Source organism: Callionymus lyra, chromosome 9 (assembly GCF_982586985.1).
Source record: "Callionymus lyra chromosome 9, fCalLyr1.hap1.1, whole genome shotgun sequence".
NCBI classification, from domain to species: Eukaryota; Metazoa; Chordata; class Actinopteri; order Syngnathiformes; family Callionymidae; genus Callionymus; species Callionymus lyra.
The window spans coordinates 8,616,011-8,641,537 of record NC_141826.1 but is presented as its reverse complement, the minus strand read 5'-3'; the positions used below and the strand labels follow the sequence as shown (position 1 = coordinate 8,641,537).

The following is a 25,527-nucleotide window of genomic DNA, read 5'->3' as shown; positions in this document are numbered from 1 at the left end:
CATTTTAGCTATATTTTTTTGTAACTATAGGTTGACATAATGATCAATAGTTCTAAGTGGCATTGTTGGGATGCGTTCAATATAACATTGTTAACATATTAGCCAAGGCTATTTGTAAACAAATATATCCATCACAATTTTAAGAAAGATATCCATAAAAATGTAATCAAAAATAAACTCTCGATAAACATAATGGATCATCTTTATAAGTGGCATTGTTGGGAAGCTAACATATCCAGTAAATTTCTAAAATATCTGTGAGTATAATGGATCAGTATTTGTAAGTGAAATTGTCAGGGTCGATTTATCGACAGTAAATATTGCCGCAATGCTAATGCTTGTTAGCATGGTAGCTCAAGCTCCAGGTAAAGATAAAGATATCCTGTAAAATAACAGATAAATTGAAAACTTACAGACATGATTGATCAATATTTATAAGTTGAATTGTTTAGTGCAACATCTTTTGATCTGGTTCAAAACAAGCTTAGTATATTTATTTCACTGCTTAATACCATAGTAAGTGAGAAAGTAAGTCATTTATATTTATATAGCGCTTTTCCAGACCAGGGTCACAAAGCGCTAAAACAATCAAAACAATACTCAATAAAATAGATGCTTAAAAGGTCACCGAGACAAACAAAGGAGTCTCAGAAAACCAAGGAAAAGCCTGCATGAATAAAATTGTCTGTAAAGGTGGACCTTAAATGGTTTGAATGCAGTAACATATACTTGTAGCAATTATTGTCGGCGCAAGTAACAGAATAAAAAGCAGTCTTGCTCACTAGCTCTGTCACTCTGCTCCTCACAACCGTGGTAAGACCTACCTATGAGGGCTGCTTTTTGTGGTATCTTTTCTTTTTATGTCCCACATGATTGAAAAACTACGTTTCAATTAAACAGGAAGATGTGAAGAGGCCTAATTTACCCATTTGTCGGTGCAGCTTTTATAGGGTTAGCTGTCCAGGGTATAATGGAAAGCTTGCTCTCGTTTCGTTCCCCAGAATTCAAATCTGGCCGTCGTTGAAAACTAAAAGTAATGGCACAAAGTATTAATGATGAGACCTCTTTGTTTGTCCGCCCACATCACATCACTTCACTGGTCTCTGTGAGTTGGAAAAAACCTCGCTGAGTTTGTTTGGCTATTTGTTCTCATAATTCTGTTTTGGAGGGCAGTCTGAAAAGGTCAGCGATAATGAAGCCCCTCTTTTCATAGTGGTTGGATGGACACAGTGTTGCGGCTGAAAGAGCCGCACACATCAACAACCACACGCACCCGTGTCAACGAGGGCGCTTTTTTTTATAGAAAAAACTGCCCAGAAGGAACTTCTTGGGGAGTTGTTTCCGTGTTTCTCAAATCATTTCTGGGCTTGTTTTCCCCCACGAGGGGGGTCGCGGCAAACACTCTATCTTAAATGCTAGCCTGGACTTTTTGGAGTCTTGTGGCCTCTGACATGCCACGACTATCTCCAACCACATTCCGATCCACCCCAGTGCCTCTTTTATCAGCGGCGAAGCCTGATTTGTGGCTCGTGGATCTTTTAAATTGAAGACCCATTTTTCCATATCACCTTTTTTCGTACCACAACAAAGACGGCCCGAGAAGATGAAGAGGATTAGTTTAATCATCTGTTAGGGTTTTACCGAGTCAACCATGGTTCACCACATGTGATTATCAGTGCAAATGAAGCAAAACCAAAACTTCACTTAGCCTCCCGTGGAGGAACGAGAACTCCCAGAGACCGTGTGTTTGCATCCGTCAGCTGATTGTGTCGTCTGACACACAAGATAGCAGCTGACGGTAGCTGCATAAACAGGGTTTTGCTCTCTGTTGAACGGGTTCCACAACACCAGGAGTGAAACAACATGGAGCCTAATGAGCATTAGCATCACGTTTCCCCTTCATTTTTTCCTTCTTATATAAGAGATTCAGTTCGCCCTGACCGTCCGCCACATGCTTTCCTGCTTCTGCAATGAGAGGGTTGAGACGAGCATACAATAGTTTCCCGTTTAATTAGAGGACACAATGAGCAACTCATGTGTAGCACACAAACTGAATCTATCTAAATCAGGTCACTGAGCTTCACATGATGCCTTTTTTATAAGCAGACAGTTGTTATTTAGAGGAGCCATCATCTCTAGTCAAAACTTTGTTTTAAAGTCAACGCATGGTTGTTTGTTAGCGGGATTTGTGTTCTCCTCAGAGCTCAAGGTGATGGGAATGTTGTGGCTGGAAATCAACCAGGCAGTTAAAGTCATTGTTGTCCCAGTTCCAGTCAAGTGATCCGCGATGGTCCCAGTCTCCTCATCGGAAGAAGTTCACTCCCAGTCCTTTAACTATTAACTCCTCATAACGAGGTTTGCTAAGAGCGGGAGTTGGCAACAAGGCTGATGTTTGCTGGTGCGTGACATCACAGACAGGGGCATGATGGGAGAAGATGGTTCACTCCGCTTTTGGATCAGCGAACAAAATGATCTAAATACTAATACGGCAAGTCCTTTTTCATCCCCTTGTGTTCCACTGAGTCCCACATACACGTCAGGACCGGTTTATCTCAATGAAAGAGCCATTTTTAATCCGGTTAAGTCCATTAAATACAATTAAAGTCTGTTTGAGTCCCATTGTCTGAATGATTTAGACAACATCTTTCCGTTGGCGTTGAAGGTTACATGAAATAAATACATTAAAGATTCAAATCATAATGGTTTGCTAAATACAAACATGACTAATTGCAAAACAAAGTAAATAAACTACTAGATAAAATTAGTCTGTTTACAAATAACATAAACAAAATAGGAGAAGTATTGTAGATAATAATATAATTATTATAAATTAAAAAAAACAACTACATAGACATGAAAAAGAAGAATAAGTTGAGTTTCATAACAAAAATTAAATCATACAAAGATTAATTATTAATTTATTTTCAAGTAAGGACAAATGTGAAAGAAAATGTCTTCTTATTATTATTATTATTATTATTATTATTCGGTTTCAAAATCAATGAAATATTAAAAAAGACATACTGTAGATAGAAAAAACCCAACTAAAATACCCAACTATATTAAATATATTAAATATTTACTAAATATTTAAAAAAGGATACATTAAAGTTTTTAAGAAATTACACTATGGAAAAAAACATAAATAATTATGAAAAACATTTTAAAAAGTGAGGAAAATATGAAATAAAATGTGTCCCCCTTGTTTTTTGCTTTTAATATAAGATAATATCAGTAAAAATGAATAGTATTGTATACAGAGCAAACTTAACTCGTGGGAAAAGAGTTATGTCAACTAAAGGAGATTGTATTATGATAAGAAAGCTTGTGTTTGCGTCTGAGAGAGCTCTCATACATACACAACTGAAATATGGCTCAATAAATATGAGATTAAAAATGTAATACAAGGAAGCAGAACATTATTTGTGAAGGAAATATTATCATTAAAAGCAAGTCAACATGATATACGACGAAAAGGTGTCATGAGATTAATTGTCACAAATAAACTGGAAAAACACATACAAAGTTATATTTAAAATGATGCAAAAAGAAAAAACATCATTTGTAATATTCTCAGTCTAATTCTAGGTAAATAAGCTTTTGAGAGTTGTTTTTTTGTCCGGCTGCCATCGACCTCTGTGGGCTGCTGGCACACGAAAACATGTAATAAAGGTGCAAATGAGGACAGATCACAACCCGGTCAGTGTGCTGTCTGTTAGATGAAGCACCAGCAGGAGCCGGCGTCACGTTGACAAGCTATTGATGTGGATTAGCGGGCAGTCACTCAGGATGAGTTGGCATGTGGCCCACCTGTTTTTTTTTGTTTTTTTTCGGGAGTTACGAACCCAACAAAGTCTCCCCTTGTCCCCCGACGAATCTACGAAGATGAAATATTAAGAAATCCACCGGGTAACCTTTGGCTCCCGAGCGTCTCGGTGCTGCATGGTGGCTAACCTTTAGCGCCGACCAATCAGGAGGGCCGACTGCTATTTTTTCCCTTTGACCCACTTTCGACTCATTTCCCTGTTCACGCAACATTTCAGCTGCTATTAGTCAAATGATACAAGCTCAGAGAGAGCGAAAGAGAGGGAGAGAGAGCAGCTCTGTTTGTTCACCTGTTATTTTTGTGTATTCAAGGATGCTAATGTGTTATCCGCGACATTTTTTTTCAAAGGAATAATGACCTAATTGATGACAAACGATGCAAACAAAGCAAAGTAACAGTCACAACTGCCCCCGAAATGTTATTTTAAATTGCAAATGGGCACAACAGGCGGTCATGTGAGGCAGAGCGAGGTACCAAGCTATGTTTTTTTCCTCCTCTCCATCTGCACAATATTTATGTCGAGCGGCAGAGGTTATTTCTGTGGCTTCGGCGCGATGTTATCGGTGAAAAGGGCCATTATATCCAATTAACTGCTCTGTCATTAGGCGAGGGGTTGTGTGGGCTACTGGCAACCGCGCCACACAGTCGAATGCATTATTTCAAAAATAGCCGGTATCCAAAAATGTTGTCTTATAATGGCATGAACGTGCTCGGCTTGGAGTCCCACAGCGCGGCTGGTTATGAAATTAATCTTGGATATTTTTGGGCTTTTCATAACTTTAATAGTATACACAGAAGCTTATTGTATTAATCCCCCCCTTCTCTAGGTTATTGTATTTTATTGTGCCAATCGACCACAACAAGGGCAACAAAAAAAACTGCTATCTCCACTCCGGTGATGCACATCTGTCAGTGTAGGTGAGCGTCAGCGATGAAGTGTGCGTGCAAATTTTGAGCAGGGTTGTGCGAGGAGGAGGGTTCAGGATGCGATGTGCTCTGAGATGAGTGTGTGTCTACATCTGTCATGTTGGAGCGCGCTCAGTCTGTTCCAGTTTGAGACAGATGACTTGCTCCGTTCCCCAAGGTCCTCCTGTTATTCCGCATTCTTCTTCTTCCCCCCTACCGATCCAACAGACGGACCACACCGTCTGCGGGCGCTCCATCTCCCGCGTCCGCGTGGAAAAACCGCCTCGAAGGAACATCCGTCTTCCGAGCTTTCTCCTTTTTTTTTTCTTTTTTTTTTCCTCAGGTGTCTGGACGCACAGATGATGAGGTAGAATAATGCAGCGGGCGAGAGGAGGGTTTTCGTAGCACGCTGGGTTTTTTGGAAATGGAAAGTGCCGCGGTGTAAAAAAGCCGAGGGCCCGCCGGAGAGGCGACACGCGGGGGACCCTCGGCTAAATGATGTCGTGAGTCTGGTCCGCTCACATGTACACAAACACTTCGGGAAGTGTTGACAGCCCTTCAGCCGAGGTTAAAAGCAGCGAGGCGACTTAGAGGGTTGACTAAATGGTGTTGGCCACTCTAGTCCGTAATGCTCAACCTTTGACTCGGTAATCGGCGACTATCTGTGCTGATGAAGCGACGCCAGGAACGACAGGAAATGACTTTTTAGAATGACTCCAATGAGATTAAAACCTACATCGATGTTATTTTCATGAATCAAGTTCTTGTCAGAGACAAACATATCCCTATAATCTCATTTATATACTGTATATATATATAGTCTGGATGTTAAATTTAATTAAAAAGATATTATAATGTAAAATATATAAATAAATAGGTACACAAATAAGATTTAGGGCTGTGGCAATCGAATATTTAATGACTATTGTACTGAAAATGTTTTGGTTTGGACATTTTAGATAGTTAAAGAGGAATGGCAAACGTGTAAAAGAAAATATGACGATTGATTTCATCATGAAAGTCAATATGTTTCCTTTTACAGACACAATTGAAGTGCACAACCATCATGGGAATAAGAAAGACTTTTTCTTGAACTTTCATTGTGCAGTAGAACTTGGTGTAAAGTGAATTTTAAGCAATATAAAAATACATTTAAATACATATATTTCAATCCTACTTTTAATGAGGTAAACCAAAGTTAAAACGCAAGTAGACGAGAGCTTGAGGAAGAAATATATTGATTTCTCAAATAAAGTGAGTATTTGATTCACCCCTGATTAAAAAAATATTCAGTAAATATAATTAGGTGATTCAAATAAAGCTAAAACAAGTTTTTATCAAAAACATGTTGAGGTAAAAATGACATCATCCGCAAATGAGTCGATGTAGTTTCAGTCCAAGAGTCCAACTTTAATCACAGCTGACGTGAGTGACACCTTTGTCCTGCGGAGTCACATGACTCATCGTCTAGAACCCCCTTTTTTTTTTTGCCCCGACCAGAGCAGTAAACAGAGGAACGTTTTTATTCCATCCCCGAGCCATTTCGCTCATTAAAAATCTTCTACATTCCCGTCCAGGCGTGCGCGAATAAAAATCCACACACACTCACAGCCACATGACTCACCAGCAGCGATGCTCAGTTGCACGGAGCACCATGGAGGCCCAAAAGCCCTAAACCCAGGACTCGGGGGAGAGTGTAAGGGAAATAGCGAGTGTTGAAGAAGCGAGCTGGCAAACGCACACACACGCAACGCCGTCCAACACACACATATGCTTCCTCCGCCGCACGGAGACGGATCGACTCCCACTTCTTCGTCTTCTTCTTTCCAAACTAAGCTCTTCTGCTTCTTCAGCACTCAACTCCTCACTTCATCACCTCCTTCCAGATACACACAAAGAGCCACAACATCAGACAGATCATTCCTTCCAGACTCTCCAGTCTTCCAGAAAAATACTCCAGGAATCTCCTGCTTCCTCTTCTTCTTCAAACACCTCGTCTCCCCCTGTCCTCCTACACCCCCATCCTGCTGTATCCCATGGTGCTCTCTGCCTGGAGGATTTAGAGGAACCCTATAATTTCGATGCTCTTCTGGCTCCGACGTACAGCCTACATGTGTTCATGTTTGCCTGGACCGAGCACTTACTGTACACATCTGTATATTTATTTCAAGTTCGCGAAGAAGCGCGCGGTCTCTCCGGAATGAAGCAGCGCCGCGGCCTTCCCTCCGGCCGAGCAACAGTTGCACGCAGCGAGCTGCTAAACGCCCCAAAACCACGAAACCCGCGCTTCTCCCCGCTTAACATATACAAGCAACTGAAAGCGCTCTGGGGGAAAGTTTCGGATCTAGCAAGGAAAGACATGCTGATTAGCATTCAGAGCAAAACATTTGTAGAGATGAGCAATGATCCGGCGTTGGATGTACGTTCATGTTTAAGGCTTACACAACAAACACTTAAATCCTAGCGAGTGTTTAAGTAAGTAAGTAAGTAATTTGTATTTATATAGCACTTTTCCAGACCAGGGTCACACAGCACTTAAACAATCAAAACAATACTCAATAAAATATATATTTAAAAGGTCAAGATAACACCGAGAATAACACGGGAGTTCCAGAAAATCAAGGAAAAGCCTCGTAAAATAAAATGTTTTAAGATGTTATCCCTTATTTTAAGTACAAATTGTATTATTTGACATAATGATGAGGTGAATACATCTGGCAAGTTTAAAAAGGAAACCCATTTTATTTTATTTTATGTATTACTTTATTTTTCTTTACTTTACTGTACTTTATATTTAGTTATTTTGTTTAGTTATTATGTTTTTTTTACATAATAATATATTATATTATATTATATTATATTGTATTATATATATTGACATGGTTGATCAGTTTGCTCTTCTGTCAGCTGCAGTGTGGTGACTGGAAGCCTAATAATTTCAAAATAATTTTCCCAATGGATCAATAATGCTATCGATCTATCTACTTAAATGACTTGTTGGCAGTTAAATCAATCTGCCACTGGGGCACAAACATCGTCTTGTAAGGTTTTTAAAGAAATAATTATGTTTAGATAAAATAAACTAAACCATTTTTCTCATTTTTGTCTTTCAGTATCCTAAGAGAAGACATTTTTCTTAGTTAAATATGAGTCGAATCAAGTCTAATCATAGTGAATTTACATTAAACACGACTAAAATACTTCTGTACTGAATGTACATTTTTGAAGACTTCGAGAACACTCTGTGCGACAAGATTCATTTGTGTTGCAGGCTCGTGCATGTGCAGGAGAATATACACTCTGCCAAAGCGCAATTGTGCCAAGCTCTTTGTTTTGAAACAATTTGAAACACTCAAGCAGCTCAGCTCCCATGGGATTACATGTTTTTTTTTTCCTTTTTATTGCTGCGACTTGCAAATACTCCGACTCGCAGATAAAAACGGGCTTCAGAAGTTTTAAGAATATTAAAATCTTCTGGAACCATATATTAATTCCGGAGGATCATATGAGCGAAAAACTTTCCAGTTTTTAATAGTGTACAATGTTTGTGTAACTCTTGGAAGATCTTTCCAACAGATACTTGGCAAGTTGTTGGGATAGCAGAGCAACAGGCGAGCACACTAAACGCACCTTGACCTTCACTTTTTGCTCATTATATACATGACATGCTTAGACAAACGGAAAAAAAAGTGCCTTGTTATTGAACATGAAGATGAGAAACGCATCTGTGTCAGTGTGCATTCCGCGGAACCACATTCATTTTAATGTAAATTCAATATCAGGGGGGTTTTAGTGGGAAGCGTAGAAAAAGTCAAGTGCGAGTGTCGGAGATATGATTTTAGATTGGCTGCCAGGTATGATTAGGAAGCAAAAACACTGGAGCACAAATATTGGCCTGAGCGACGCTCGACTAAATCATCTGAGATGATATAGAAAGTCGGAATGGATTTTTCCTCGCCGAAGCCAAGACCTGTCTGAAGAAGGCTACGTGGGAGTAACAATGAGCAGGAGGTTGATTGCTGATCTCCACGTCTATTTCTAGGACAAAAGAAATGGAGGGCTGATGGGCCGGGACATCTATTTAGATCCATTTCATTCTACCATAATCAGGCTTTAGCCGTGGCCTAGTACTCGGGATTAGAGAAGGTTCAAAGTGCAAACATCTAGATCCCCCCCTGTATTATTCCAGTCTGCCAACCTCACTCTGTGTGTGTCTGTGTGTGTGTGTGTGTGTGTGTGTGTAGGTTCACGTGTATGCTTATATGCATGCCAGAGCTGCTGGGGAGGGTTATCTCTGGAATCAGGCCCATAAACCTAATCTAACCCTCTCTGTGCTCATTCGAGAGTGAAATATTTCGTACAAAATAGGTTTCCGCTCCCACTCTGTGTGATAATACGAAGAAGAAAAAAATGGAGATTGGCATATTACAAGCATGAGAAATCGCCATTGCAGTGTTGATGTTGTGGACCCTCATAGATGAGGCTGTTTTTAGAATGCCTGGTTGATGTCTGAAGGATGAAATGGCTGCTGGTGTTTTTGTGTGAGTAATCAGATTGTGGCTTTGTTTACTGCGTTTCCTCCGTAATCTTTTATTCACTTTGCTGATTTACGATCAATAATCGAGTTAAGCATCACTTAGTAGCACCTAAAAACGTTTTAATGGATCCAAATATGTCCCTTTTTTCTATGCGAAGTGAAGACTTATACTTTTTGAGGTAAATAGCTGGTATCCAAAAATGTTTTCTTTTGAAGACTAACAATTTTTGGTCAAACACAAGTATGAAAAACACTTTTTAAATGATAGAAAGAATTCATCAACATCCTGATTGCAATCTTGTATCCTTAAATGATAACTTATGACGAAAAAGCTTCTATTAATACAACCGTAAACATGAAAATCTTTATAAAAACCTTTCATTTAAAGAAGTAAACAACCCAGTAAAGCACTCTGATGTGATAAATCGCTGCCAAGCCGACAATTAGCGTTACTGAGCTTCATAGCTAAAACTGTTTAGCCAAAATACAGAAACATAACTTGATTTAACTAGGAACATAAACATATATTATTGAAGCAGGCAATTTAATTTTTAACATGATCTTTTAGCTGTACAAGCTAAACAAATGACGCTATAAAAACTATATTTTGAGCTACATGCAAGGAATCCACAGAGTTAGCAACTGCACAGTTAGCAATAGCAGCTAAAAACAAACGCTATGGCTTTAAACCGGATTGAACTAGCCTTAATACAAGAATAGCAAACTAACAGTTAAACCTAACATCTTGGAACTACAACAATGTAAAGTACAAAACAGGATAACAAGCATTCGAATAGTTTGTTATTGTATTGCCAAGATTAACAATAGAGCCAAGCAACTGTTGTTATGCTAAAGCTGAGTTAAACGGTAAGAACTAAGTAGCTAAGTAAATACATACACGTGCAGGCACAGCTCATCACTAAAAATGACTTCCAGCGTGTTATTATCTCTTCGCTTATTTCTCGACATCTTTCCTCTTCGCTTTTCGGAGCTAGCTAGTAATTTAGGTCTGCGGGCTCCACGGCCATGTTGCAACACATCACTTAAGTCGTCGCCTGATGTACAATTCTTATCATACATGAAATAAACACCTCTCTCTCTGTATGAAGCGGGCGTGTGGTAATAAAAAACAAAATGGGAGTATTACCGCTCTGAGTAATAGCCTTCTCCGTCATAATTCTCCGTTTGATGTGGACCCTCGTGCCTGGCGGGCAGGCGGGGGGTTCGGGAGCGAGGGAGCGAGGGTGGGCGACTAGCGTTTAGCACCTGAAAATGGACGGAATCGCTGGCAGTGTTGCTAAGTGTGAGTGATCAGATGGCGGTCGTGCCTGTTTATGTATTTAATTTCTTTCTTCAATATGTAGACGTTATTACTGGCGGTTTACGGCGACCCGCCGGTGCCGTCTCGCCTCGTCTAAGTGGAAGTCTGAATGCAGGGGTGGTGGTGGTGGTGGGGGGACGGGACGGGACGGGGTGGACTGAACGGGGGGGTGGTGGTGCTGTGTGAAAGGTAGCCAATGAATGTCACCTCTCATCCACTTTCTCATTAAACAACCTGCTCTCTGTCTGTCACATGGGCTCCGTCGATCCCCCTCATTCGTCGCTCTGGGCAGATGTTGCACGTGCACGCCATTCGCGCACGTACACATCACAATATGAAAGCTACCCCCCCCCCCCCTTACACCCCCATTTCTTTGGGCTAGACAGGAATAATAAGCAGTAGATGATTCATGATGGAGATGGAGAATGTATTCAGCAGGACCACCTGAGTGACCTCATTTAGCAGACCTGAGAATAGATATATATATATTAAAAATATATATATATATATAGACCACCGTGCTGGGCTGGTATCTCCCAGGCCCAGCACATCCTCGACGCTTCTCCTCCGCTCTCATGTCCTTGTATATATGTAAGTGTACATATGTACGCCGGAGTGTGTTGGAACAGAAGGATTTGTTCCAGGCCAGATTTTTTTTTTCCCCCTCTAAAGCTTTTTCTTGGCTGATACATGTGTACTGTAGATATTTCCCAACATCAACATTTTGGCACCTGGTTCCTCTTATGACTTCTACAGCTGGAGATCTTTTGTTCTCCCACCAGTCACTCGGCGGCCAACGATCCACACCCACAACGAAGGAACCCTTAAATCATGCTTAAAAAACAGCTTTTTAATGCTGACCACTGCGGTTAAATAAGCAACATTTCTTCATGCAACGAGCCGCTCTCTCAACGTTCCGCTAACGGCTTGTTCCGCTAAACCATTAAGCACAATCTGTGGACGTCTTTGTTCTTCTTTTTTTTTTATCCCCGGAGAGACGCAGGAGGAAGACCCAATTCCCTAGTTTACTCACTGCAAAACACACCATGACTGTCGACCTGTTAATATCTGGAAATCCAGATTTGGATTAACATCAGTGCGGGTGGGAGGGAGAGAGGGAGAGAGGGAGGGAGGTTTAGGGAGAGAGCGACTGGCAAATTGAGTGAGAGGAAGAGGAGATGGAGTGAGAGGGTTTTTAGATTAAAAAAGAAAAGCTGGCAGCCTGTCCTTGTTCTGGAGTAGGGTTAGAGGGCTTTAGAAGTGTCACTGGCAATCACGCTTTTCCCGAGCGAACTCTGACATGATGGATGTAAATACGCTGATATCAGGCGGAGGTTAAAATGATAAACAGAGTCTGCGCCGTGTTCCAGTCTGGGAGACTGATTAAGCTGTTCCTCAGAGTTTACCCGACAGCCGACGAGCGCTCGTCGATGCAAATGAAATATAAATCACTATTTTTCTTTTTTTTTTTAGCCTTAATCAGAGATCGTAGATCTCGACAAACCATTTAAATTACCTTTTTGCCCTTGTCCAAGAGCGGTGAGCAACACGTGGACTTGGTGACACATAACTCACACTAGTCCAGAGCTTCACATCTCAATTTTTAAAATCTTTGTATCTTTGAATCCATTTCATTTAGGTTTAGTTCTGAATATTCTAAAGTATGAATGTATATGATTTTTTTTACTCAACTGTAAACTTGTAACTTGTTAAGTTTACTTAGTTAAAAATGTGCTTTACAATTATTATTTTAAGTTTACTACATGTGATTATTATTATTGTTATTTACTTATTAAGCAAAGTTGAACTTTTTAAAACTTAAACTTAAACTTAAACTTAAAACTTTTTTTCAGTGTTTTTTAATTAAATTGATGAATTGATTGGGGGCTAACCTTAGCTTAAAAACAATAACAAAAAGCACACATATTAGTTAACACTCATCTATCCTTGCTTTATTTAAGGAACACACAACAAAACGAAGCCTGGTCAGAGTTTAGAGTTTGTGTATTTGTGTCTCCACCTCCTTTAAAAGTGTGTGAACGCCGACCAGGCTGCTAGCAAACCGCCAAAGTTGGCGAGCAGTTGTTGAAACCCAGTTGTGTCTCCCAGTGAGTCACTTTTGAAAGGCATCAAATTGAGACATTAAGACTTGGTAACACGACAACAACACGTCTCGCTCTCCTTCTGCTATCCTAGCCTGTTGCTCGTCTCGTCCTCTCATTCTATTCCCTAAAGGGCAAAACAATTTTGGTCTTTAAAATTAATGATGCAAGGAATGAAGCAATAACAATAACACACCCGTGTGAGTTACATGCGCTCGACATGCCAGGTGTACTGCTATAGCAACAATAAAAACACGGCTGCGCCAGATTTGAAATCAACGCACCATCCAAATGATGTCAAAGCCATTATTTTTAAATAAATCCCGGGATTACGCCGACTTTCAAGAAGACAGAATGTGCTTTCTAATGTACTTAACATTCGGTTCTGTAGTGGATTCCCCATCTTGAAAAGTACTTGGATTTGCATGGAAGGAGGTTAAAGGAAATGTGGTTAAAATTGGACACGCTTAATCAGATCGAGGGTCCGGCCGTACAGTCGGTGCATTGAGTCGATCGCGACTTAATGAATCCATCTCCTTTTTCAGATGTTTGTATAAACACCAGCCTCGCAGGGGCCCGACTTATCCCGGTGCCACATGATTCGAGCGGTAAACTGTAACAGGAATAGTTCATTTAGAACGACAGGAGTAAGTTAACTCTTGAGTCCATGTGCTCTTCTCCCCCGAGTGGATATAAAATTCATAGCATGACGCTAACTCTCCCGATTATTCAAGTGCCTTTGAGCCCGGCTCTTCAAACGGCTTGTTGTAGCGTAACCTCGCCCTGGATACGGGAGAATAGAAGAGCGATCGGCGAGGTTAACGTCTGTGTTTTTTAGGGACCAATTGAAGTGTCTTTCAGCTGCAAAAGCGAGGCCCGCTCACCTCGCCTCGTCTTTGAATGTTCCCACTCAGAGGAACACGCTCCTGACGTGGACTTTACATAAATCATAAGACTCACTTAGCCGTGAGTGTTCATTCACATTAATGTCCCGCGCGAATTGAAAGTCTCTCCCTTTCCTGTGCTCCAGCCGGCCCCTCGTATATATGTCAGCGTCTGGTTCTGTTGAGTCTGCCGAGGGGGGCCGGCGGGGCCGGCGGGGGGATTTCACCCGAGAGCTCCCGACACGATGTTATCACAATGGTCGCTCACAAATTATCACAAGCTCGCAGCCCGCCTAACCAAAACCTTCTCATTGTAATTTAGTTTGATCTGATAATGTAACATAATATTAGTGTAATTCATTATTTGGTTTTCCAAGATTTGACCCGACTATGGAGCTGAACTCCCTCAGAGCAGCAGGACGTCAACTTTTATAATACTTAGGAATGAAGTCTCCACTTTTTTTTTCCCATTCCAGCTTCTTCATCCTTCAAGGAATTCATGTAAATGCTTCGTCAATATTGTGATGTTTGCGTTGCGTTGTTTGGGGCCCACCCGGTCCTCCACACATGCGTAGCCACGTCTGCGAGATAAGCAAAGACTATCTGATCGTAATGGGGGTGACATCTCGAGCCGTCGCCCCGGGAGGAGATCCATCAGGGCCGGGAATCTGCCGGTCAGTGGGGAGATGTCTGGCTGGAAACTGGAAATGAAACCTCTGTGATTTGAGTCACGGTTGTGTCAACTTCCCTGGAGATACGTCACGTCTTTCTGAAGAACTTCAATCATCTTGTTAATATTATGGACTTGATGTTTCAAGCGTTTCATGCCTTCAAGGGTACATTGAATTTTTGTCTCCACCAACAGTTATTGCTTTAAAATGGTATGAATACATTGAGATTATATATATTTTTTAAAGAAACTTGATTTCTTAAACAACATTTCATTATATAAAAAAATGAATACACAATTTAGTTACATTATAAGTCGATTATAAAAGTTACAGTGTTTATTTATTTTTAGATGACATAAATGTGACACTAGAAAGTATTTGGAGCTAAAAATAATAAAAGAAAAAATGTTAAATGTGCAAAAAGGGGATGATTCTTCATCTAGGCGGAAGCTGGTGGTCAGCGGGTTCGTTCGTGAGTAAGCCCGAAAACATATGGTTCCTTCCAGTTAAATTTTGCAACATTTTTAGTCACAATTTTGTCAGTTCCCAGGGAATTCATCACAGTTTCTGGTCAGTTTCGTTGACGTTGATCAGATTAGACAATGATGAACAAAAGATCATTTTCTTGAGTAATTGTATGCTTCAAAGGAAAAAAACTTCTTTTTTTTTAAACAAAACGTTGTTCAAACACACAAATGGATAAACCAGACAACAGCTGAAGTTTGAGTTTTGAGCTGAAGAAAATATTCACGATATTGCAACAGTTCAGATGTCAAAATAATAAACTAGTAGTTTTGATTTAATGACACGAACATACATTTGAATAAATACACAACAGAATATGTAAAGAATTGTACTTGTTTTTTGTTTTTTACTGAAACCCTTTATTTTATTTTTAATAATGTCTAAAATTGTGTTCAAATGTATTTAAAAAAAATACTGTATTAGAAATCAGAGCTAGAACTGAATTATGTCTTGTTAAATATTTATAAATTATTAAATGTAAGTAAATTGGAAAAATAATAAGTTAAAAGATTAGCCATTTTAAGTGACTTTAATACCTAATTTAAGTATAAAATAGTAGGCTATACAACTTGAGTACCTTTTTAAACTAAGCAACTGAACACTATATCAATAAATATTGCTATGTAACTGTCTCAGCTAATGTTATTAGCTAAACTAACTGTGTTATCGCAACTTTCTGCTCAACTTGTTTTTTTTAGAAAGGTTAAAAGGGTTAAAAACAATCAAAGTTGTTAAATGTGACTTATAAACATCCTGATTAGCGAGATTGAGAATTCAAATTTCCCGTTTAATTAGTTGCAACTTATAAAAACTAATGTTTTTTCAGCCGCCCTAAAAGGGCAAGTCAAATCCTCGGGAGGCGTCTAAATGAAGTAAGCGCAGCACAAACAGGGAGCCGATAATGTGAGGAAGGGAAACAAAAGCATTGGATGGGAAGGGAGTAAGTTGAAACAGCAGACTAAGCGGAGATGAGGATCATTTGGGGAATTCCAAAATTAGAGCTGCCATTGCATTCGCCCACACACAAGCGCACTCCCCACACACACACTTTGATGCGTACACACACACATACACACAACTGCCAGTGCTTAACTGCGTGGTGTTAAGGTCAGAGTCACACTCTGTCTTGCTAGGTCATTATCATGGGCCCCAAAATAGACGGCCAATCGTGTCGCTCAGTCTGAAGTGAATGTGACATTGAATAAACAACCGCCGGCCCTGAGCCCCTCACTCATGTCAGAGTTGAACACACACTTAAAAAACGCACATGATCTAATACATAAATGGACACGCATACATGTTGTTAGAGGTATTTAGCCGTCAGCGCCGCGGGCGGGTCAAGACTGACACCTGAGGACTTGGCAGGTCGACTCTGTGAATGATCATGATGGAAATAATAACTGCATATATTCATGCGGTGTCACGTTTGAAATGGTCACTGCAAATGTTTTTATTTTATTCTTTATCAGGTGTTATTGGACAATTTTAAATCATGTATACATGGTTATAAAATACAATGTTGATAAAATAAATAGTGATAGAGTAAATTACAATGATAGAGAGACATTATAACAATCGTCATAACCATAATAATACATTTAAAAACAAAAAAAACAAAACAAGCAAACCCCAGAGTGAAGACTTTAAATAAACAAAAGTAATAAACCACTGTAAGTGTTTTTTTCCAAACATGTTTACTAAAGTTTAACACAAGTATACAAGTATTTATACATTTGTACACAATGTTACATTTTTTCTTTTAAACAAACAAACTCTTAAAATTATATACAACTACAAGTTTTAATAAAACTACAGAAATATGGAGAACAACAAGAGAACAATATATGTAATCTTACTACTTTTACTACCTATAATAATAACAATATTGTTAATATTAATAATAGTATTATAACTTTACTACTAATAATAATAATTATTAATTTAAAAAAAAACACAGACAACAAGCAAACCCCAGTATTAAGACATTAAGTAGAATAAAGGTTAATTCATATCTATAAATAAAAACATCAAAACCAAGCTTTTCACCACAAGCAACAAATAATAAAACCGTAGAAAATAGAAATAAATAGTTCATTTGACATGAACAAATGATTATTATTTCTAACATTTCTACTTAATTTATTCAAAATATATTAAATATACATTTTGTAAAAATGTTCAATAAATCTAATATTTTTTTTTAAGTAGTGGATTTTTTTTTAATTTTTGTTATTACACTTTTCTAAGTTGCTTAAAATGTTAACAAAGGTACTGCCAAAATAATAATTAGTTGCATCTATATTTATTCATTTATTTAATGGAAAAGATGTCTAAAAATGTAACATCAAGAATGCAGTTTTAAAAATGTTGATCTGGTGAGAGAATGTGCACTTGATGGACTCCTTCTTCAACTCGCATTGACTTTTTGACAGTAAAAAAACGTGGTTGGGGAGTAAAAAAAAAAACCAGCGAGCAAACACTTAAAAGGCTGTTCCATCCACTTGCCTCAACTTGATCGCGTTAATGAGAGATTCCGACGCGAGGCGCCGGCGCTTGATGGAGGGCGAGAGCGGCTAATCACTGGAACGCCTAATCAGTTGCTTGTCGTAAATATTGATTCGTCCGGTGCGTTCTGGACATGCTCATTAACCGGTGTGTCATTTTCTCTCCTCTTCTTTTCCCCCCTTCTTCACCTGACCCCCGCTCTCTTTCTCCCCCTCTTTCCACAGCCACCTCCAACGGGACGGTGGAAGGCCTGGAGAACCGGGAAGGAGGCGTGTGCAAGAGCCGAGCCATGAAAGTCATCATGAAAGTCGGACAAGGTAAAAAACGTGCACTCGGCTCACATGTGAGAACACAATACAGCGGCTGCTGCCTCAAAGCCATATTTCACTTTGGTGTGACATTTTCATCTATCACTGCCGTGCGCCGGTGTGACAGTGCCGGTGTTACAAAAACACCGCACACATATTTACACACACACCCTGCTTTATTTGGCAGATAAAACCCATCGCCGTCTGACACGACTCCCCCCTTTATGGTGATTGTTATCTGAAGTTTTTATTAAATGGACGGCTGTAAATTTTCATATTGTAAAAATAAAGGGTCAGACCGAGGTCTTCTTAATATATTGTGGAATTTTTTAACGAGCAAAATGTCGTCAGGATGCCGTCGGTGGAGAGCAGGGAATCTATTTGCAGGCCTCGCCTCAAGCCAAGTCCACAAATATGACTAATGATGATGTGGAAAATGAAGTGGAGGCTGATGTAGAAGAAATAAGGGAACTTTTGTACTGTTGTTTTTTAATACAGGCTGCATGAATACGTTATTTAATTAAGTCATTTGAGCACATGTCGCCGTTTTTAATGAACGCCCTTCACTCGGAGTCTTATTAAAAGTGACGTCGCTTTGCCGCTCCGTGTCCTAAATGAACGTCTGAATTATGCTAACCTCAATTACCTGAGACATGCGCACTACTTTTTTTAATAAGGTCAGACTTGCAGCCTCCATTCCTGCTCGCACCCACTTTTTAAAATAAAGATAAAGATCGGCGTTAAACATTCGTAGGAGGAAACCAAAAGTATGCAAGGCTACAAGAAAACACTGACATATGGTTTGTTGCAACAGCTGGGAGTCGTTGGACAAACACTGCTGCTAAAAAGTTGAATAAAAAGTCATTAAATGGATGTAAAAAATAAAGAAAAAAGTTTGTTGAATATGGAGAGAACCTTTTTTTTATCCAAATTCTATTTAAAAAAAATCGAAATCATATGGAATACAATGTTTGTCACAACTATTGTGTTCTCTCAAAATAAAAACATCAATTGTTGTCTTTTTACCTCATTTGAACCCATTTGAATAATTAAATGTATTTATTATTGTGATGACAATTCAATCAATGAACCCAAATCAAAGAATTTTAAAATATGCAAGAGAAAATGCATTAAAATCAATATATTTTTTAACCCTTGACTGGGATTGAAGTTGTTAATCTTAACAATTACATTTGTTTTCGGGCCTTCGGGTCAAGGTGACCCAACTGCCTGAAAACAAATGTAATTGTTTAATCCTTTGCGTTGCTTTTGGGTCAAGGTGAACGACCTCCCTGGCTTCCAGAAATACATATGCAGTGATTGAGGTTCATCTTAACCATTACATTTGTTTTTGGGCCTTCGGGTCACCTTGACCCTGAGGTAACACAAGGGTTAAGGTGATCAAACTGATACAAGTAGCCTACAAAAATATATTTAAAAAATCATTTATATTACTTTCAGTAAAATCAAAAGATGAATAACAACATTTTGAATTTTATTATTAAAATATTCTTGTGAAAAACTTTTATTCTCAGATGATTAAATAGAAGAGTGACATTTAAAAAAAAAAAAGAAAAGCAGCATTAAGTGTGTTTAAAACACTCTTAAAAAAACACTTGACAGTCATTTGTTCTATTTTCCTTTGTTCCATAAATCCTGAGTGCCTCTTAAAAGTGCAGCGTATGACATCGTCTACGGCTGAACTCCACCGAGGGGTTACCAAAATCCAGAAAACACATTTTATTGATCACAAGGCTGCTGTCATATATAATTCATAATCACTCACATATTGTTTTTCAGCCCTCTGCAGCTAAATCCCCCCAAATTTCCACCGATTTCTGTTGCACTTGTGTCGCTGGATCCTCACAAACATTTAACCAAAAAAAAAGCAAACTATTGTGTTTAAATCTCGTCTGATCCTCAAATGGTTTTGGAGAGAACCAGGCGGCTCCGCCCGGCCTCCATCTTAGAACAGGCGGTGCCACACACAGCCCAGCTAAACGCTCACAAATGTCGGAGTTCAGCTGAGGTAAACTTCTTTCTCTTTTTTTTTATCTTCCAAATTTAAAATTCATTTCCTGAAAACAAATGGTTTGAGTTACACGGCAGGGGGACATTCTTTTTGCTGCGTTCAGTCTTCAGGCTCTTTTGTTTTCATCTGATTATTTTGTCTGGAAACTTTGTAATCACTGTGATGGATTATATTTACAGATTGTGAAATTGATGTGTCACATGTGCCAAAGGAAAACAGAACAACTTGTTTAAAAAAGAAAAAAAAAGCCCACTTCAAATAGGTTTTTAGTCATGAATTCACATTCTGATGCTAATCCACTTGTATCTTAAACCCATTTGAAATATGAACAAATGATGGAAGTACATGAAGAGAAACTTCAAAATAAATGTAATAAAACTTTCATCATCCTTTAGTAAAACCTTTTCTTTTTTTTACTTGAGTACTGTTTAAAAGCTCTTACTGTAATGGTTTCTTGTCCTTCACTTGTCCGGAAACACTAGTGAGATGAAGGATTGTTTGTGCATCAGAAAATGAAAATATTTTCTAAAAAGGAAATCTTTGTCTCAAATGTAGCCTGTGTTTTTTTTGTGTATCCCACAAGAAAAAGTTAACAATCACTCAACTTTAAGGTTGGATATCTTTTAAAGTAAATTACAGAAGTACAAAATTATTTGCTGTTTTGACGTTTCAAATGAGATTTTTGATTGTATTTTTTTATTGAACCTATTTATTGTTATTGTTTACAATTGTTTAACAGTCTTTTTTATCAGCAAAAAAAGGGAATTAGCAAGTTAGCATTTCATCTATCATAGCTGAAGCTTAAAACTAACTGTAACTAGTTTTAACTACCTTTTATATTCTTTAAATTCAGATTAAGTTAATCTGAATTTAAAACTAGTTACATTTTCTTTAGCTATTTTATTTTAAAGAACAAATAGCTAACACATTGATTCCTATATTTTCTGTTATGTAGAAATTGCCTTATCATTCATCTTAGCGGTGAGTGCTATGCTAGCACCTAGCTTGTATTTCAAAAATATGACATCTAAGCTATAAATATATTTGTTGTTATTAAATAAATTATTAGGTTGCCATTATTAGTAGGCTTAATTCAACTTTTAGATTCTCGCTAATTTATCGTCGATCCTAACTAGCATTTACTATTATACGTAAGATTGCGTCTATAAATATCGGCGACTATTCGTGCATATTAGGTACAACTTTGAAGTTGATCGATGGGAAAACTTTCTCGCGTGATAGGCCACCGCTAAGTTAACCAGAAGGTCACGGCCAGTCGGACATCATCTGCAAAAAAAAAGAAGCGCTCTTAAGGTCACTAAACTACGAACCCCCTCTCCCCCGCATCCTGTCCAAAAAATTAGCCCCGACACTGCAAAAACAGTCTCCAGCGGAGGAACCCAACAATAAATCCCGCGGCCTGTTTTTCTAAAGCAATCACAGAGCGAAGATGTTGTTTGAAATTGATGCGAGCGCGCGCTCCGGGGTACGCCATCTAAAAATGCTAAACGTAAACAAGCTAGATTTGTTTGGATATCCTTGGACAAAACATTTGGTTTGCATCATACGTTTCATTTTGTGATACACTCTTAACTCAACATGTGAACATCCATATCCTGGCGTTTGACAGCGCGCCGTACACAGATGTGTTGCTCTATAAACAGAACCGGCGTCGACGGTTTTCGACCCAAACGGACTCTTAAATTAGACCCGAGGGCTGCCCTCGCTGATGAATCCCGACTCATGGAGGCGGCGGATTGTTGGTTGGGGAAAAAAAAAAAAAAAGAAGAAACTTGGAAATCTGTTTGTTTGTAGGCCTGTCTGCGAATATAGAAATGTTGACATCTCGCTATGACAGCGGCGCATCCTGCCCGGTTGATGCGGGAGAAGCTAACAAGCCGATGCTAGCGCGCTTTTTGAGTCGGATCTAATTCGGCAGCTCCGGCGAGAAAGTAAACCAACAACAGCCGTTACACACACAGACAGTCGCTGCATTATCTTTCCATGTAGGTCAATTGTAGCATCTAACCGAGCTGCAACAAGGCGTGCTGGATGAGTGCAGGAGACACAGACTTCCTCGCTGAATTATTAAACGCCAGGAAAACAAATCCCCAAACTCACTTTAATGAAAGTTGAAAGTGAGAGAAAGTTTCTAGGGGGGAAACTTCCTCCTGGGTGTGTTGCTAACGGCTGAAACTCGCCAGACCTAGCGCTCATTCCCCCCCCGCAACCCCCCCCCAAAAAATGGTCTGGAACCAACTGTCACTCACAATCAATGCGCCCTAAAAACCTTGACGAAAAAGATTCTGATGGCCGTGCCGCCGCCACCCCGAAAAATCTATTCCTGCAGAGAGAGTTTTTGATGCATGTGTCCATTCAGGCGGTAATTATTTGAGGAGGGGAAATGGAAGGAACGCTTCATTTTCCGGCTGCGTGACGTTTCCGAGGAGTAATATCACTCGTTTGTTTATTGACTTTGTCATGTTGACAGCATCTGATCAATCAAAGCCAGCAACTTGTAAATGGGTCAAACTGACTCAAGTATAAAGTATAAGTGTTGCATATTTATGCCTGAATTAAAGTTTGATTTGTGTTTAAGTATTTTCAAAAGGTATGCTATCTGTTGGTAGCACTTTGGTTTGTTAAATGGCTGATGAAGAATTAATATTAGCAACAAAGTTCGTTAGATACAAATTGATATTTGTTAGCATTGTATTGTTGACTTGGGCAAGAAAGAGTGATTTATGTGCCAAATAAAATACTTAATGTATTCTTTGGCGTTTGCCTTAAGGCTAAAGATCTTTTGTTTATCCAAACCAAATAATAATTATTGAGAAAAAGAAGTCAGTTAAGCGGCTAATTTAACTTAATTCAATAGAAGTCAATATTAACCGTTTTGGCTGGTTAGCACTGTTAGCATTTCATGTAGCTCGGGGTTTTGGAAGGTACTTTAGCGTTGTTGCTGAATTCATTAAGCATTGAGATGGGATTGGAATTAATAACGAAATGTTTTGCCAAAAGAGCTACAAGCTAACAGGCTAACATCAGGACTGTTAAATCTAAATGTATGTTTTGCTGCTAGCATGAATTAATGGCAGCAATTACTTACCTTTTCTAGTTTACTAGCTAGCCAGTTTAATTAGCATCACTTATAGCATGTCAGCTAGCTTCATAGTTTTGCTATACATTTAATTTGTGATGTTTTAACAATACAATAGTTCAATTAAAATAAAGCAAACTTGTTTCTAGCAAGCCAGTGTTCAAACTATTGTCTAAGTTGTCTAATAATTTAATATTAAATTCAGTTCACGGTTTTAATACATTTGCAGATAATCCCCAAGTTCTGCCACCATAGAGTGAGAGCTGGATAGTCTGGCGCATCAATATTCTTCGCTTGAAAGTTGATGAGAAAATAATAAATTGTGCAGCGAGACGTCGCCGTCATTTGAAATGTTGACTGATCGAAACAATTTGAATAAAACATCTCGCCTCCGTTCACAATTTCATCCGGAGATGTAGAAGCTTTCTTTAATTTGGCACATGATTGTCATTTTTTACTCTTTACTGCTGGATGATTTTTTTTTTTGATTTTTTTAAAGAGAACAGATTCTCCATTTTAATAGCAGAGCGAGCCGTCAGACGCTCCTCCCTGGTGCTTCCATGAACTTGCCCTCCAGTCAGTTCTGCATGTGAGGTCTGACACGCTCATTTAAGGCTCTGTTATTGTAGCAAGAGTCTGGATCATCTTCTTGCAAGATGTCTGCTGTGGATTCTGACCCCCATCGCCTACTTTTGGCATCGCTTATCGTGTCACCTGAGAGATAAATACTGGATAAGAAATGTTTGTTCACGACAGTCACAATGTCTTCACGTGAATGTCATCAAACATAAATTACAACACCAGGAGTTTTCATTAATTCATGATGACAGACTTATTTGTTGTTGTCATCTCGTAACATGTTCTCCTCAAGTATTCAAAACAGTCGACCACCGTTCGGTCTTTTGTTCTTTAAACCTGCTGAGGTCACGGCGAGCGACATTCATTATTAAATCTCTCCGCATTTTCAATTCCTCAGCTGACCCGTCTTCTCCACCTTCCAAAAAAAAAAAATCGACTCCAGCGACACTCAAGGTCGTTTGACGCCACGAGCTCTGCTGCGATGTTATGTAAATAACCGCCGTATTAAAGTGTCACGGAGAACCTCTTTCCTGGCGAAAGAACAATCGAGTAAGAACAGTCCAGAGAATAACGACAGATAAGAAATACGTTACGAGGAGTTAAGAAATCATGGTTTATGCTCAGACCACTGTGATATGATCAAACTTGTACAATATATTTTTTTAATTCCTCTCTGATATTCATCCAGACTTCCTTCCCTTCAGAGACCTTTTCTGCATCTTCTCTTAGAATACCGAGTCTGAAGCATGTCTCTCGACATCTCACCTGGATTCTGCATAAACAAAAGAGCAGCAGTTCTACTCTGAGACTCTCTTGGATGACTAAGAACTTTTCTACAGTTAAATGTACGTGATGAAAATCCTTCACCTCAGGAAACTTCTCATCTTAACCACAACTTGACAGCGATAGTTACAGAGAACTTCAATTATATTTTTACCTGAAATAAAATTGAAATTATTAATTTTTGAAGCAGCTTTTGAGATCAGACATCTCTTAAGAGAACTTGTTGAAAAAAGGCTTATAGTAAGACTTCAAAATTCATGGCTTGGGGGCCAAATCTGGCCCCCTAACTTAACTTGTGTGGACCGCAATAAAATAAAATATTAAAAATTACAAATTAAATAGTGATTTAAAGTATATATTGTAACCCATGGTAAGGAATGTGTTTCAAGGTTGTTTTTCTAGCTAGTAAAGATCGCAAATGTCCACATTTAATCTGGAAATTCTGAAAAAATAAATGAAGGGAATGCGATGATGGATGAAAAAGCAGTTGGAGGACAAGGAGAACAAATAAAGGATAATGTTTTTGTACACAAACCACAAAGATTCTTTCTGCCAAAATTAGAATTCTAGGATTAAAAAACGGAGACTGCAGGCTAGTTGAGGACTTTATAAATAATAAAAATTTTGGTCTTTGTCTCACATTTTGTTAAACTTTTGTATCACCTTAATAGACAAAAATATATATTTTTCAGAACAAGATTAAAGGTATCTTATGGGTATTGAAGCATAAAGCGTACTCATTTTAATGAAATGGTGTATAATACCAGGTACATGATTAAAAAAAGAAATGGAAACAAACAAACCGCTGTGACTAAACGCGACTGATTAGTCGGATAACAATCCCATCGATCTGATTGCTGTGCCGTTGAAACATCCAATCTCACGATACCAACTGTGTCCTGGAAAACCGAATCAATAGCTTTGAGTCGGGAGCTTCCGCCCGTTGGCATGCGATGTGTTTTATAAAGCGAGCACATTAAAAAACCAGGGCTCCGCTCTGACCTCTCCCTCCATTGTGTTAAAACCTCACTTCCTCCGTCTCCGCTGCTGAATGCCAACAATCCTCGTAGCCAAGTGCCCAAGATCCCCCCCATATGTCTGCTCACACTCCTCTGCACTTTGCTCTATGGATCTCATACATCCTCCCTTCCATATGCGCTCTTTCTTGAGCTGTTATTCTCTTTTGTGTGTGTGAATTTAAGCGGCTTACACGTCCAGATTTAATTGTAACCGTAACCGCCCATTGTCTCAGGGAAGAAGAATTGATCGAGGAAGAAGTGCGAGGCGTTTCTTTTTTTTTTTCTCGACTCATCCAACGTTGCCGAGCTCCACCACATCATGTCAGCGTGCTCATTAGTAATATGTCGACTCACGGCTTTGCACGCAAGGACTCCACTTTCTCTCCCCGCTGTCGCTCGATCACCGTCTCTCCCAGCCCTCGCTCGCCC

General features: G+C 39.1%; 1 protein-coding gene across 1 annotated transcript in view; it reads left to right on the top strand.

The window, feature by feature from the left end:
* The window catches only part of efnb1 (ephrin-B1), an 89,418-nt gene that overhangs the window by 52,030 nt on the left and 11,861 nt on the right, over window positions 1-25,527 (top strand). The window contains exon 3 of the mRNA XM_087798405.1: window positions 17,502-17,594. Within this exon, the coding sequence (XP_087654531.1) occupies window positions 17,502-17,594 (93 nt within the window). The remainder of the gene's footprint in view (window positions 1-17,501; window positions 17,595-25,527) is intronic.